General features: G+C 39.5%; 1 protein-coding gene across 1 annotated transcript in view; it reads left to right on the top strand.

The window, feature by feature from the left end:
• MED27 (mediator complex subunit 27) overlaps nt 1-14,115 on the top strand; it is an 84,285-nt gene that overhangs the window by 29,481 nt on the left and 40,689 nt on the right. Inside the window, exon 3 of the mRNA XM_021543531.2 lies at nt 3,705-3,835. Within this exon, the coding sequence (XP_021399206.1) occupies nt 3,705-3,835 (131 nt within the window). The remainder of the gene's footprint in view (nt 1-3,704; nt 3,836-14,115) is intronic.

Below are 14,115 nucleotides of genomic sequence, written 5' to 3'. Positions count from 1 at the left end.
ATCAGATCTGTAATTCTTTAATACACCTTGGTTTTGTTTAAATAGTTCCTGTGAAAGCCAAAGACATCTTATGTAGATGAAGAAATTGTCCTCCTTACAATTACAGCTGTGAGAAAAGTGACTCCCAAGTGTTTTCACTGTTGATGCTTTTCCCTTAGTGAGGAAGATTAAGAGATGTTAATATAGGAATATAGTTTTCATATACTCAGGAACGCTGAAAATGTGAAATATTAGTGATAGCATTTTGTTCTAGAAAATCTAGCCATGTGGCCATTAATGTAGAAAAATAATTAATCTTAAAAAAACCAATTTAAAGTAATCCAAGTTCTGTTTTTATTTAGCTTCGTGTAAAGCTTTTGTATGTATTGAAGTGTTACTTTCAGTACCTTTCCTACATTCCTAAGAAGACTCACTTTTGATTGTAAAATTGAGAATTCATACATCTACTTGGAACTGTAGTTTTAAGAAAAATATCAGCTATCATGAGATTCATCATAAACCTGTACAAGTTGGCACTGGGGTATCTCCTGGCTGCTAAATGCTGTAAATTGATTTTTGTTGTTGCTGGTTTTGATTTCTTGGTTTTCTGAAATAGATTTTCTGTTTCATCTGCATGTATTGGGGAAAATGGATCGATCTTATTGATATCATACAGAAAAATATTTCATTAGGGAAAGCTTAGCCTCACACAAGACAGGTGGAATTCCCCAAAGCTGGAAAACATGGATGCTTGCAGTAGTGATGGGGAATTCCTTTGCAGGTGATAGGGGAGTGATATGCACGACTGCGTGGTGCTGCAGCAGTGCTCATTCCAGTGAAAATTCACCATTGTGCTGGTGTGACTGGGCAGGAGCACAGGGAAGTTGTTGGGAACATTGTTGGGAATGCAGCAGTGCTCATTCCAGTGAAAATTCACCATTGTGCTGGTGTGACTGGGCAGGAGCACAGGGAGGTTGTTGGGAACATTGTTGGGAATGCAGCAGTGCTCATTCCAGTGAAAATTCACCATTGTGCTGGTGTGACTGGGCAGGAGCACAGGGAGGTTGTTTGGAACATTGTTGGGAATGCAGCAGTGCTCATTCCAGTGGGTGTTCATTGTGCTGGTGTGACTGGGCACAGGTTGTTGGGAATGTTGTTGTCAATGCCCTGGGCAGGGCAGGTTTGACCATCAGCGATTCTGTGATTTTTGGCTGTGGGGTCTCAGCCCCCACCCAGAGGTGCTGGAACCCAACAGCTCTGCTCTGTCACCCCCTGTCCATCTCCATCTGTAGCATGTGCCCACAACCTTCTCCCCAATGTTCTTGCAGGCACCAGCATTCCCTGGATTCAGGACTCATTGAGCTCCATGTAGTGTCTGTATGTTCATTAAGCCCAAAAAGTATTTGTGTCCCATGAGCTCATCTCAGCCTCCCTGCATGAGCCTTTTAGCACCCACAACATCCTCTGACAGTGCATTTCAGCACTTTTCCCTAAAGTGGAGAGAATGTGTTTGGAAATGGCATTCTCTTGTTAGTAAGCAAAAAACTGGGGGGGGGGGATGTTGGTGTGTTTTTAGCTGACATTTCTCTCATGGTTGATGCTGGCAGAAAAAGGTGTTTATTTTGTAAAGGAGAAGGGAACTGAATGGCACCGTATTTTCCATCAGACCATGAATCTCCTGGCCATAGTTCTGATACCTGTGGTCTTGCCTTGGCACTATTTTCAGTTTTGCTTCTGCTCCTCAGAAAAATGATTAAGAAACAATTTCCTGATCCCTTCAGTGAACACCCCCTGTCCCCAAAAAGGAGAGCACTCTGTGCAGTACAGTGTGTGATGCTTTAATAATGTATAAATCAAACTGGACAGAAGCTGCCTGTCAGTTTTATTAACTTTGACCTTTTCTCCCATTATAGAGATGGTTTGGTAAATATTTAATGGCCCTTACAGGTTTTGACAGTTGGACCTGCATTCCTAAGAGCAAAGGAAGATTAAGAGGAAATACTTATAATTAATAAAAATAACTTAATCACTTTGGAGTCAGCCTTGAAGGATAAAATTTTGATTTAGAATCTATTTCTTTTTTATTCCTTTCATAGTTTTTTGGTTGTTTTTTTTTTTAATGCCTGACTACTAAATGTCACTAGCTGGGAGGTTGTGAAATGTTTTTAAGAGGTTGCCTTTATAATCCATCTCTGATTAGTACCAGTGATTACCTCCATTTCTGAGCAAGTGTCCAGATAATGTTGTTTACCTGAAACACCTGCATAGGGCACATTGGTGGATGGTGTCACCAGCACGAAAAGATGCAGGAAGGAAAAGGAAAAACATATTCCTGGAGTCAATGGGCTCTTCTGCCAGAGCTCTCTTTGCCTTTAATTCCCTGCATATTGCACTCCCTGCACATTCAGGTAGTGAAGATTGAAAACTAAGCCCCTGACACTGAAACATTGCCTTTCAAACATGGACCCTCCATTGCTCTCATTGATTTTTTTTCATTTCAGAAAACTGTCAGAGAAAAACAAATCTGAGCAAAATCCATTGGTTGGGGCACTAAAATCCCCCCCTTCTCTGGTGGAGCACAGTTGAGTTCACGTGGCAAAGCACCAGGGGAGCCAGGAGCCTGTTAGAAATCCTTCTGGAGGTGCTGAGCAGGGACATCTCAAAGTGGCTCAGGGGATTGCTCCCCTCCTGTTCCTGATTTTGAATACACCATTCCAAACTTTGCTTCCCTCCTTTTCACTCAGCCCCTGTAGAACAGCTTAGTCTAAGACCACTTCATTTTCTGAACGTTTTTAAATCCTACTTTCCTGACCATAACCCATTTTTTATGTGCACACTATAGGGTTAGAGGAGTTAACGTGTGAAACAATTCATCTTTTTCAGAACAAATCTTCAGACAATGTAATGAACACATAGATCCAGGTACTGGAATGATGCAGGAAATCACATTTGTCTGACAACGAATCTTCCTCCCCCTTCCAGTTCAAAAAATGGGGAACTCAGAATGTAATTGAAAGTGTTCAGAGGAGAACTTGTTGCACTTGGAGGTGGTTGCAGGACAGGCAGAGCCCTCTAGCTGTTCTTAAAGCTGAGAGCTGTGGGAGTGCACTCAAAATCCTGCCGATTCATGTTGTGTCCTTCAAAAATTTGTCTTTTATTGGCAAGGAAAAGAGAAGTTTTGAGGAGAAAGCTACTGAATGTGAATTGTTCTGCAGTGCTATGGAGATGTGTGAGCAGGTATTTTAAAAACAAGGTTTTTCTTTACAGTGATAGAAACTCCTTTGCAAATGTTTTGTGGTTTTGTGTTTAAGAAGAAAAAGATGAGTGTTATTTCTAAAAAGCTGGTTTATATTGTGAAAGGGTTGCATCTGTCTTCCTCTTATCTTCTTCCTAAAGTGAGAATGTTTAGTCCCTAGAGAGGAGAAACAGTTTCAATGTTTAAAAGCAAGCCCAAGTTTCAAGAGAGTTAGACTTGAGAGGAAGTCCTTGAGTCATCATCTTACTTGCCCTAATGCATAACTTCTTCCTCCTAGCCATTTCACAGCAGACTTTTTTCATGTGCTTTGTCCCTATTGTCTTCCACCAAGCAATATCTCTGAAATACCACTGGTATTCCTGACTGGCTGTAATTCGACTCAGGTGCCACAAGTAGCAGAGGTCTGACACAGACAGAGTACTGCAGTGGTGTGTATTTTAATATATATATATGTTTTTTTCTTATCCAGTTGCAGTACCATGCTGGGCTGGCATCTGGCCTTTTGAATCAGCAGTCTCTGAAACGTTCGGCCAACCAGATGGGAGTCTCTGCAAAGCGCAGACCAAAAGCCCAGCCAACAACTCTTGTCCTGCCTCCTCAGTAAGTAATGGAATATTTGGAAGAGTTTCCATGTTGGGGGGGTAGAATATTTCTTATTAACTTCCTTGGTTTTGCGTTTAATTTTCAATCATTGCAATAAGCGACCTTGTGCTTGCATTTTTGTTCCGTACACGCTCTCTTTGTAGCAGGTCATTAAAAAACTTTTTTGCAACACGAGCTTGGCATTGAGGAATGATGCTCACCTGATTGTTATGACTTGGAGCTTCAAGCAGGACTTTTCTGAAGGTCCTAAAAGACTGAAGCCAAAAAGTCTTTGGTGTGAGTACTTTCTCGGCAAACGTCTGTTCCAAGTCCATCTGTTCACCATATGTTAATTTTTCATCGGATCTAAACCTCTTTTACAGGTGACAAGCAATTATGAGGACACATAGAAACTGTTTGAGGACAGAGAGTATCAACACTTTAAGCAGCGTGTATGTAGAGATGCCAGAAACACAGAGATGTGCACAACTAAGCTTATAAATTAATAAACCTGAAATATATTTAGTTACATGTAAGAAAATGATTATTATGTAGAAAATGAAGTGCTAAGCAATTGTTCATTGTACTGAGCATCCTTGTAGTTTGTGGAAACTGCCTGCATTTTTTCACAAAACAAGAGTCACTGATGTATAAACCCTGTGCTACCAAAAACCTCATAGCTGCAATAATAAAAGTCCTGTTGTCACCAGATTTCATAGGTCAATGTTTAGAGGTTTTTTTTCTTAAAGGAAATGTGAAAAAAAATCAGAGTCTATAGAGCTGTCCCCTTTTATATTAACTTTGAAGTGCTGGTAATTCAAGAATCCATAAAATGCTGTGTTTTACCAATATGTCAGACAAAAGAGAATGGTTTGAAGGGGGCCCCAGCAGTTTGAAAACCAGATGTTCTTTCTCTGATATGTGGGATGGAACAGGGGTATCTTGTGACAAACTGGCTGTAGTCTTCCTTCTTTTTTGGGGTATCTGGAGCTTCAAATGGGCTTCCTTCTCCAGCATGTCTATAAACTGGAATTTTGGTATATCAGTTGACAGTTTTTTCAGAAGTCTTAAAGTATTTTGGTGGTTTTTTGTTTTGTTTCTTAATCATAGCATCTCTAGTTACTAGAAGTATGTATAAAGAGCTAACTTGTACTTTTGCATAGAAAAATGTGTTCCTAACAGTTGCAGCTGTATAAATCTTAATGTGAGGTACATAATATATAGATTTAAAAGTATTATTTAAAAGTCTTGTTATCTGTAGATGATTTTCCTTCAGTGATGCACTTACCTAGGATCTGCAGATAGAGTGAAATTTCGGTGTGGTAGCTAAACTTTAGGCAGTAGTTGAATTATGTTTCAGTATCTTATTACCACTTCCAGCATTATTCACAGGGAAATGTGTTTCTGCTGAGCTGGCCCTTTATCTGTCACTGGTTGCCTCCTCTCTGGCTTCTCTTTGACCTTTCCATATTTGTTCTTCTTTGCTATCTCAGTGTGTCTTAAGAGAATAATAGTGATATTAAGGCAAATCAAATACCTGTTGGGCTCAGTATCTTGTTTCCAGCACAGGAGAGAAGCAGATTATGAAAAGACTTATTGAAATAGGCTTATGAAAGGTATTTAGAAAGAAAGAAAAAAAGCTGTGACAAATGGATTTTAATATCTTGATTTTGTTGTAGTTTCATGCAAATAGTGATGAATCATGGGGTGGTTGGTTTTTTTTTTTTTCCTTCATTCTTTATAAAATTCAAAAGAAGAAAATATCCAGTTGCAAAACGACAGATCTCCTTGAAAGGACATCCTGCATCCTAATAGTCCCATGGCAATTCAAGGATTTTCTTTTAGCTTTATTAATTCATCAAGAAAGGGATAACTATTTCTTGGTCTATTTTTGCTTTGATGTATGCTATTAAAATTAAGTTCAGTGACAAGTCATTGGGGTGAGTAACAATGAGTCAAGTGTTTATTAAATGTTGTTCAGAGCAGCTATATTATCTTGAGCTTTTCTTAAACAGAAGTAGTTGAAAGCAGCTGTATGCCAAAATGTCATTTCAGGAGAGCAGGTTGGAGTGAATATCAACACTGCAGTAAATCCTTTCTGCCAGCAAAGGGCCGCAGGAAACACTTGCTCAGGAGGTATCAGAGGTGATGATTTGGGCAGAGGATCTCCTAAAACCAATTTATTTTTATGCAGATTTTGCACATGGCTGGTTTACTAGTAAACATGTCTGTATTTGAGTTACAGGTATTATTAGAGGGCAGGTTACTATCTGTTTATTTATGGTCCTGTTTCTTGAAGAAACTGCATGAGTAACTTTTGCTATTGCACTTCACGTTCTCCATGGCAGTGGTGCAAGCTGAGCAGTTTTCTTGTTCATCCAGGTCTTTGATCTGTGCTGCTGGGGTGAGACTTGGGTTGTATTCCACAAACTAAAAATTCCTAAATGATATTTCGTCTCATAAAAGGAGTGCTACAGCAGAAAAATCAAGTTTTGTTCAGTTCACTGTTCATTTGAGTCTTCAGTCTCTATCCCTGCTCTGCTTTTCTTCTTCCCCCTCCAAAATGCCTTTTTTTTTTTTTTTTTAATAAATCAATCAAACAAAGCAAACCCAAGCCAGTCTTGGAGGCTCAGCCATCTCTTCCTATTTTATGCTCATAGAAGGAGCTGGAGAAAGGGTTTTGGTGATGGCAAAAGTGATTATTGGTAGGTCCTCACACTTTTTCCTCCCCAACCTTAGGCTGTCTTCTGCGTTGTGCTGTGGTTTGGAGGCGAGAGCCTCTAGTTCTTCACTAGTAAATATCTGAAACAACAGCAATTTTGAATCCAAAAGTGGTTTTGAAAAGGGAAGTTCTCTGCCCTATGCAAATGCTATGAAGAAAATCTGCATTTTCTCCCTGTTTATTTGAGGATTTGTAAGGCTGCTGAGCAGTTTTGAAGAGAGGCCTTTTGGCGTTGGGTTTTGCTTTTCAGTTTTGGTTTTCCCTGGCTCTGAAAGCGCAGAAAGGAAGGCTGGATTGATGTGTGTCTCATTCCCAGCCAAATGATCTGTGTGAGAAAATGACTAACTGCTGGCTGCTTTCTGTGCCTGCTTTGTCCCTCCTTCTGTCTTCTATTAACAAGACATCTCCCTGTACGTGCTAATGGATGCGTTCCCTCACATGCCTCTCATCTGGCTGCTTGTTCCTCCCTTCTGTTGAGGAATCTCAAGGCAGTGTTTGCTGAAGTGCTGAGAGCTGTCAGCTCCTCTCAGTGCCTGGGGAAGTGTCTGAGTCTTTCAGCCCTGCTGAAAACCAGGGTGGCTGCTCCTGCTTGGGAATCGATAAATAAAGACAATAGGAAATGATGGCGTAGCTTTTCTTTCCTTCTTGAAATGTAGTAATTGGTGCAGTTAATTAATCTGGTATTATTTGGCATGGCACTACATGTCAGGAGCAGATTTGCAGTCAGGAAGTTGTCTCTGAGAGCCTAAGGCAGCAGAATTCTCTTGGAGAGTGCTGAGTGCAGGGAGTCCATAGGGTGATTCCTGCTGCTGGACCACCCTGCTGGGATCCCAGGGAATGTGGTGTGGCACTGGCCAGCTGGAAAACAACAGCAGTGAGCCACTGTGAGCTGGGGAAGGAAGAAAAGAGGAAGCCCAGGATGCTGTCTGTATTCATGCAGTGCAGTTCAGTGGCACACACAAGAGTCAGTCAGTTTTAATGGGAATTTTTAGGGGTCTCAGTTGGAAACCCTGTGATTTTGATAGCTCTGTTGTGTGGGGCTTTCTCAGTGCTCCCAGATTGATCATCTGTCTTCTCTGTCTGGAAGAAAATTGCCAGAACAAGAACTTGATCACCACAGAACGTACTGAGACTCTTGCCCTTTATGGTGCCTTTTAGGGTCATTTGTTGTCACTTTGTGGTTTTGGAGAAATAAGTACACTATAAACAATAAACAAGTGGAAATCTTGTTCTTGTTTGACAACTTCAGGCTCAATGAGCAGAGAGGTTTGAGTTAAAGAGAGTCCACTTGCTTTGTTTTAAGGCTCTTCAACTTGTCTTGCGAATCTCTTGTGGTCTGATGTATGCCCTAACTTGACAGTGAAAATACTGTAATAGATTGAGTAAAAATCTCTGTAAATTTGTACTTTATTGCTAGGAGCACACCAGCAAAATTACTTTTTTTTTTTTTTTTTTTTTTTTTTTTTTTTTTAATAAAGGAAAAGACAGTGCTGCTCATGATACTGTTGTGGATGAATGAGCAAAAAAAAAAAAAATCTGTGGAGATAACTTTTCTTTTAGGAGATAACAATGACCTGAGGATATAGGGATTCTGGATGGGCACTCTGTTTCTACTCATGGTTCTGGGTGAGATGGAGGAGGTCTCTGATCTGCTCTCTACACCTCAGAATTCATCTGGATGATTCTTCTAGAGAAGAAGGATGTATTCAAAAGAAGTCCATACTTTTTGCATCCTTTGGAACTGCATTAGCTACTCCACTCACTGCATAGTGAGTGGATTCCATAAAAAGTTAATTTCCTGGCTAGTTTCAGCAGGTATTTGTTCATCTGGATTTGGAACAGAATTGTGCAGATATCCCAAACTCTGTGTTTATTGGAGTTTGATTCAGTACCAGCATATTCAAAGTGTTGTTCTGTCACAGCATTAATGTCTCACCTGTTTAATAGTTCTGTCATATAATTAGTACTGTCAGATTCCATTGGCTTTGGTCAAGAGCTTTCTTCAGGATACTCAAATTGATTTTTAATTAAGGATTTAGTATTTAAAAAGGTGCTGGTTTAAACAGATATATATATGTATAAAATTATACTCCCAGTCATCAGATGTGCCAGAATAAATTATTTGGAATTAATGCAAAAATTTAACATTTTTGCATTAAGGAAAAATCCTGAGCCCTTTGCCAAGAGTTTTTTGGAGGAAAGTGTTTTTTCAGCAATTTGTTTTATAAACAGCATCTAATTGCTTCCTAAGTTCAGGGATTTTCAGTATGTGAGAAAAAGACAGGTTTTCCTAAAGGTAATGCAAAACAATAAAGCAATAAATGTTTGTAAGTTTTCTAATTTTTAAGAGAACTTGTTTAAATTATGTTGTGTTAGTCCTTTCCAACCCAAATTCTGTGATGAATCTGATTCAGTTCAGTGTGACAGCAGGTGTAGGGGTGGGGTTATTTAAGAGCCAGTGTTGTTATTGCAATAATTCAGTGTCAGGGCTCCAAGCTTTGGGCCTCCTCCTGGAGTGTTCAAGAGTAGAAGAGTGAAGTGTGTGTCTGTATTTCCTGTTTTGAGAGAAGTCATCAGAAGTTCTTTGTGCAGTTCTGAAATTCTTCTTTGCCTGTACTGGCAAAGCTGCATTAAATATCAATATTCATTAAATACCACAGAGATGATAATGTAATAAAGCAATAATCCTCAGGCCCACATCTGTACTTCTCTCCAGAAGAGCTGAGGTTGAGAATATAATTAAAGATTAAAACTCTGTTTGCATTCTGGAACATGGAGATATCTTTTTGCACATGATGGGGAATTGTATTAATAAGGAAGAGATCAGTTTCCAATAACTTTCAAGACTGGGAGCTCATTTCATATCCCTGGTAATGTTTAAGTTTCTCACAGAATTCTTCAGCTTGATTTTAGCCAGACAGTGCAACAGGAACTGTAAAAGAACATGTTGCTGAAACATGTGACCCTTTTGCTCCACAAATTAATCCCCCTTTTATATGAAAGGAAAAAAAGATTAAAAAAATATTTCTTTATATTGTTAGACAATAATATTTACAAGAATAAGTTTAATTACTTTGCAGCCATGTACCATGTCAATCGAACATTAATTTTCGTATTTGATGTCCTGTGCACAGTTTGGATCACATCATTGTGCTGTTTTCTTTTTATTTTGAGTAAATTGCTGAACTGCTGTTGCAGAGCTCTTTGTGAAGCTGTTTCAGTGGCAGTTGCAGTGTATTGCCATTTACCCCTGACTGCCATGGTGATTTCAGCATGTTCAGGGCTTGTGGATCCCACAGCTGGGGAAGCATCTCCCTTGGCTGATCCCATCAGTGGAACAAATGATCAGGGACACTTCCAGGGTGATGGCACATCATTAACCTGTCTTGAGCTGAGTTTTCCCAGCCCTTGGGTGGGTGTTGCATGGTCCTTTCTGGGTTTCAGGTGTGACACAAGTGAGTTACCCAGTCCTTCTCATTTGGATGAGAGATGATTCTAAGCTTTTAAAGACAGATATTTTTCCTTCCCAGTTGCCCATGTCAGCAGCAGGGACAAATGTTCCAGAGCTCTGTGACTGGATGTTTTTGTCCTGCTGCTTTGGGTGTGTTTTGTTTAAATGTGATAAGGGTGAAAGAGTCTGCTGTTAAATGTAATGGCAATCTGTCTCAGTTATGTGGTATTTACTGTTGAGCACTCAGTATAACGTAGCTGGAAAGAAAAAACTCCACAATACAGTTTTGATTCATGAAGGGCTTCTTTAGGCAACTCCAGTCAGATCAAATCCAGGGATAGAACAGTGGTCATCCCACTACTTGTAGCCAAAGGTACCTTACCAAACTCTGCTCCAAAAAAGAGAGAAGGGGGTAATCCAGTTGAAATTTTATTTCAGTGCAACAGGTAAATTTTAAAATAGGTGCTCTTAAATTGTCCAATTTCTCTGATTTCAGTGCTGTCTACTTGGGTTATGAATCATGTTAACTTTGGGACTTTACAGATGCTTTGTAACTTATGTAGATGCCAAAGATACAGTACATGAGCTTTGCTGCTCTGTGCATCTTTAGAAACACAATTCTTTTAAACATTTTAATCTTGATTTAATCTTCTAATATGTTGATATATCTGACAGCAGGGGTTTCTGCAGTAATCTTCTTTGTTTTGTTATGCCAAATCAGTGCCTTTTTTTTTTTTTTTTTTTTGCTGTAGTTATATGCTGTATTTAATTTCATTCCATTAAGTACTACACAGCTGCATATTTTCTTACAAAGTAATTACAAAAAACCAGCAGGCATTGATCAACATAGATTGTCCAAAGGAAATACCTTGACTAAAACTAAATGTTCCTTATGATATTCATTAACTGGAGAATAATTTCTATCCATACAATACAAATGGATCTCGGATGTTGCTTTATCCCTAATAAATGACTGAAATATGCATTAAAGAATTACAGAATGGTTTGGGTGGGAAGGGATTTAAAGCTGATCCCATTCCACCCCCTGCCATGGGCAGGGACACCTTCTTCTATCCCAGGCTGCTCCAAGCCCTGTCCAACCTGGCCTTGGACACTTCAGAGATCCAGGGGCAGCCACAGCTGCTCTGGGTAGGAAACATTGGGTAGGAGATAAAACTTCACAGTGTATTTTAACAGGGAGAAAAAAATCTATTCTATTTACGCTTTTCAACACCTCTTACAGCCAAGTGCTGTGGAAAGAGAGTGCATGCAATTAAGATTCCACAATTCCTTTACTGTGTATGGAGCTTTTTCTACAAGTATGTTGTGAGCCACTGTGGACTGATGTGATGAGCTCTGTGCACATGCCTGACAAGGAGACATGAGCCAAAAAGCACCTGGGGCTGGTGCCTGTTGATATTCTGCTGTCATATTCCACAAATAATCCCCCATACAGGATTGTTGTGTGATGTGGAGCCCTGTGTGACCGAGCAGAGCAATTTGAAATCATTCCCATCTACTTTGGGGAAGATTAACTGGAACACTCTGTTTGGGAAGTGAAAAAGATGAATCTTTTTGGAGACTCTGGGCCATGTAGCAGTGTTGATCTGCTGTTTCCAAAACATGCACAGATCCAGAGCAGAAGACCCTTAGCGAGTTTAGAATTACTAGGGACCTCAGCTCTGTTGTAAAAGAGCAAATTTCTGACTCTTTGATGTATGTTTGCCTTAAAGGTAATGTTTGTGTGAGAACCGTGCCATTAAAAGGTGGCAATTAATTAAAAGTTGTTCCACAGTCCCAACCATTAGAAGATGCCCTTGCAGCATTCAGAGCAGAACATTAATATTGCACTGTAGGGAATCCCTGTACTTTCAGTAAAAAAGAAAGTCCAAGGATGAAGATTTTAATGTGTAATTAAAGACTGCAAATACTAGTTTAACTGCTTGTTTCTGTGTCAAAGAAAAGCTAGAAAGAACACAAACTATGTGTAGTTGGACTAATTAAGACAATGAAGAACAAACGAGATAAGAGAGGAAATTTGTGTAAACCTAATAATGATATCAAAGCTTTTGCTAAAGCTGTGATTTTATAATAAGATTGCTTTAAACTCCCCCCATTTCTGTTTTTTTAGCTTTGCTGTTAGGGGGATGGGGCTTCGAGGCTGCTCTACTGCAGCAGACAGTCTGAAAAGAATAAAATTAAAAGTGCCTCTTGCCAAATTCAAAAATATATTACAGCAACTGCATTGGTTGTATATTCCCTTGTCAGAGATGAGCAGGAGGAGCAGAGCTGGAATAAGGTGGAATGAAAAGGTCTTTATATTTTGGTGGCTTAGCCAGATCAGCTTTATTGTATATTTATATTGTGTAAGGTGGTATAAGTCCACTGTGAATATATTAATTAATAACTTTATTTCTGCATCTCTACAAAATAACCTTTGTCTTTCAGAGGAAAACTAAGCAGCTACACTGGGAGGGGGGATAAAAGTGATTTCATATGGGACCCCTGTACCCTTGAGGAGAAGTTCTCTAGGTGTGTATCACAGTAAAAGACTTCAAAAATGCAAATCTTACCTGGAAATAAAGACAATTAAAATGATTTCAGCAGTAACTCTATGAAGGGGAAAGTTTTCCCAAGTGATGAACTGCACCATGGAGGTGTCCTGGAGCTCAGGGCACTGTTCCCATCCCTGGCACCGTGGTGGTGCCAGGCTCTGGCTGTGCTCCTGACCACGTGCAGGGACAGAGAGGATGCCTGGCTGTCCTTTCTAACTACAGAGGAGAACTGCTTTGCTCTGCTTTCTTTACCTGCCGTTAAAAATAACTGTTATTACTTTTTAATTTCACTTTAGGGCATTCTCTGGGTATTCATGTGTTTACAAGGAGTCCTGTGGATGGGTTAAATGAAAAAAGCTTGGGGAAGCAATTTCCAGCTGATGACTTCATAGTTTTCTCCTCTAAATATAATCTTCACTTAAAATGATTTGAAACATTTTGGTGCACTTATTTTCTAGTCCCATTTTCCCAACACACAGTGGGAAAATATAAATAAAATGGAACCATTAGAAGTTTCACTGGGTGAAGTGACTCAGTTTTCATCTCTTTATAGATGCTGCTTTACTGTTATTTCCATTCTTGATGGGTTAATTTTGGAAGGCATTTGCTCTGTGCTGTGTAGGTTTTACCTACACAGGAGTAGCACCATCCTTTCAGTTTCACTGATGTTACTCAGGAGTATGTATATGTTATTGTGGAAATAAGTGTATTAATAGTGTGATACACATTGCTAACTGACATAGATACACCTCATTATTTGTCTATTTACCTTTCTTACCTTTGCATGGGAGAAAAACTACACAGGGAAGACCTTGTTAACACTGGAGACTTGGGCTGACTTTTTTCTGTGGCTGCACACCGTGTCTTTATTGTCTGTGAGTCATGGCCAGGGGAATCCTGTAGTAAGCCCTCTAATTTTAGCAACCAAAAGCACCTCCATGCAGCAAGTTTTGCATTGAAATTAAATTTATGCTTTAGTGTTGCTCAAGATTGTTCTTTGAAACTCAGTTTTGGGAAAGAAAGTTTGGCACAGAATTGGTGGTAATGAGTCACATATTTAATGTTTGCTGAGCTTACCTGGAATGAAATGAAATAAAAATTGTATTCTGTGTATTATCATTATGCTCCACAGTTGCTTGTAATCTTTGACTCCATCCCTTACCAAATGTGATTGTAGATTAGTGTTCAGCCATTTCATTTCATATGTGTTTGAAAGCACTTAAAGATACAGAGACTCCTAAACAAGTTCTTGCAGAGCAAATTGCTGTTTTGTTGAGTTGTTCTGTGCCTCAGTTTCCCCATGGGAATGGTGAGAATTTTATCAGCTGTGCAGGAATGCTGGGAGTGAATGGAGCAAGAAGGCATTAACCACAAAGCAGATGCCTTCATCCACGGAGAGAGTCTGGACTTTTACCTTTTATTTTTGCTTGTTCAAGACCAGGTAATATTTTTAAAAATCCAGAGTCTGGGAATGACACGTTGTGAGGAATGAAGGAATGACCAGATAACAAGGCCTGTTAAGAAGCTCTGAGTATCCACTGCCAGCTGTTGTTGTGATGGATGAGTGGTG

Source organism: Lonchura striata, chromosome 22, assembly GCF_046129695.1.
Source record: "Lonchura striata isolate bLonStr1 chromosome 22, bLonStr1.mat, whole genome shotgun sequence".
In the NCBI taxonomy this organism is placed as follows: domain Eukaryota; kingdom Metazoa; phylum Chordata; class Aves; order Passeriformes; family Estrildidae; genus Lonchura; species Lonchura striata.
This window is presented reverse-complemented; position numbering and strand designations above follow the sequence as displayed.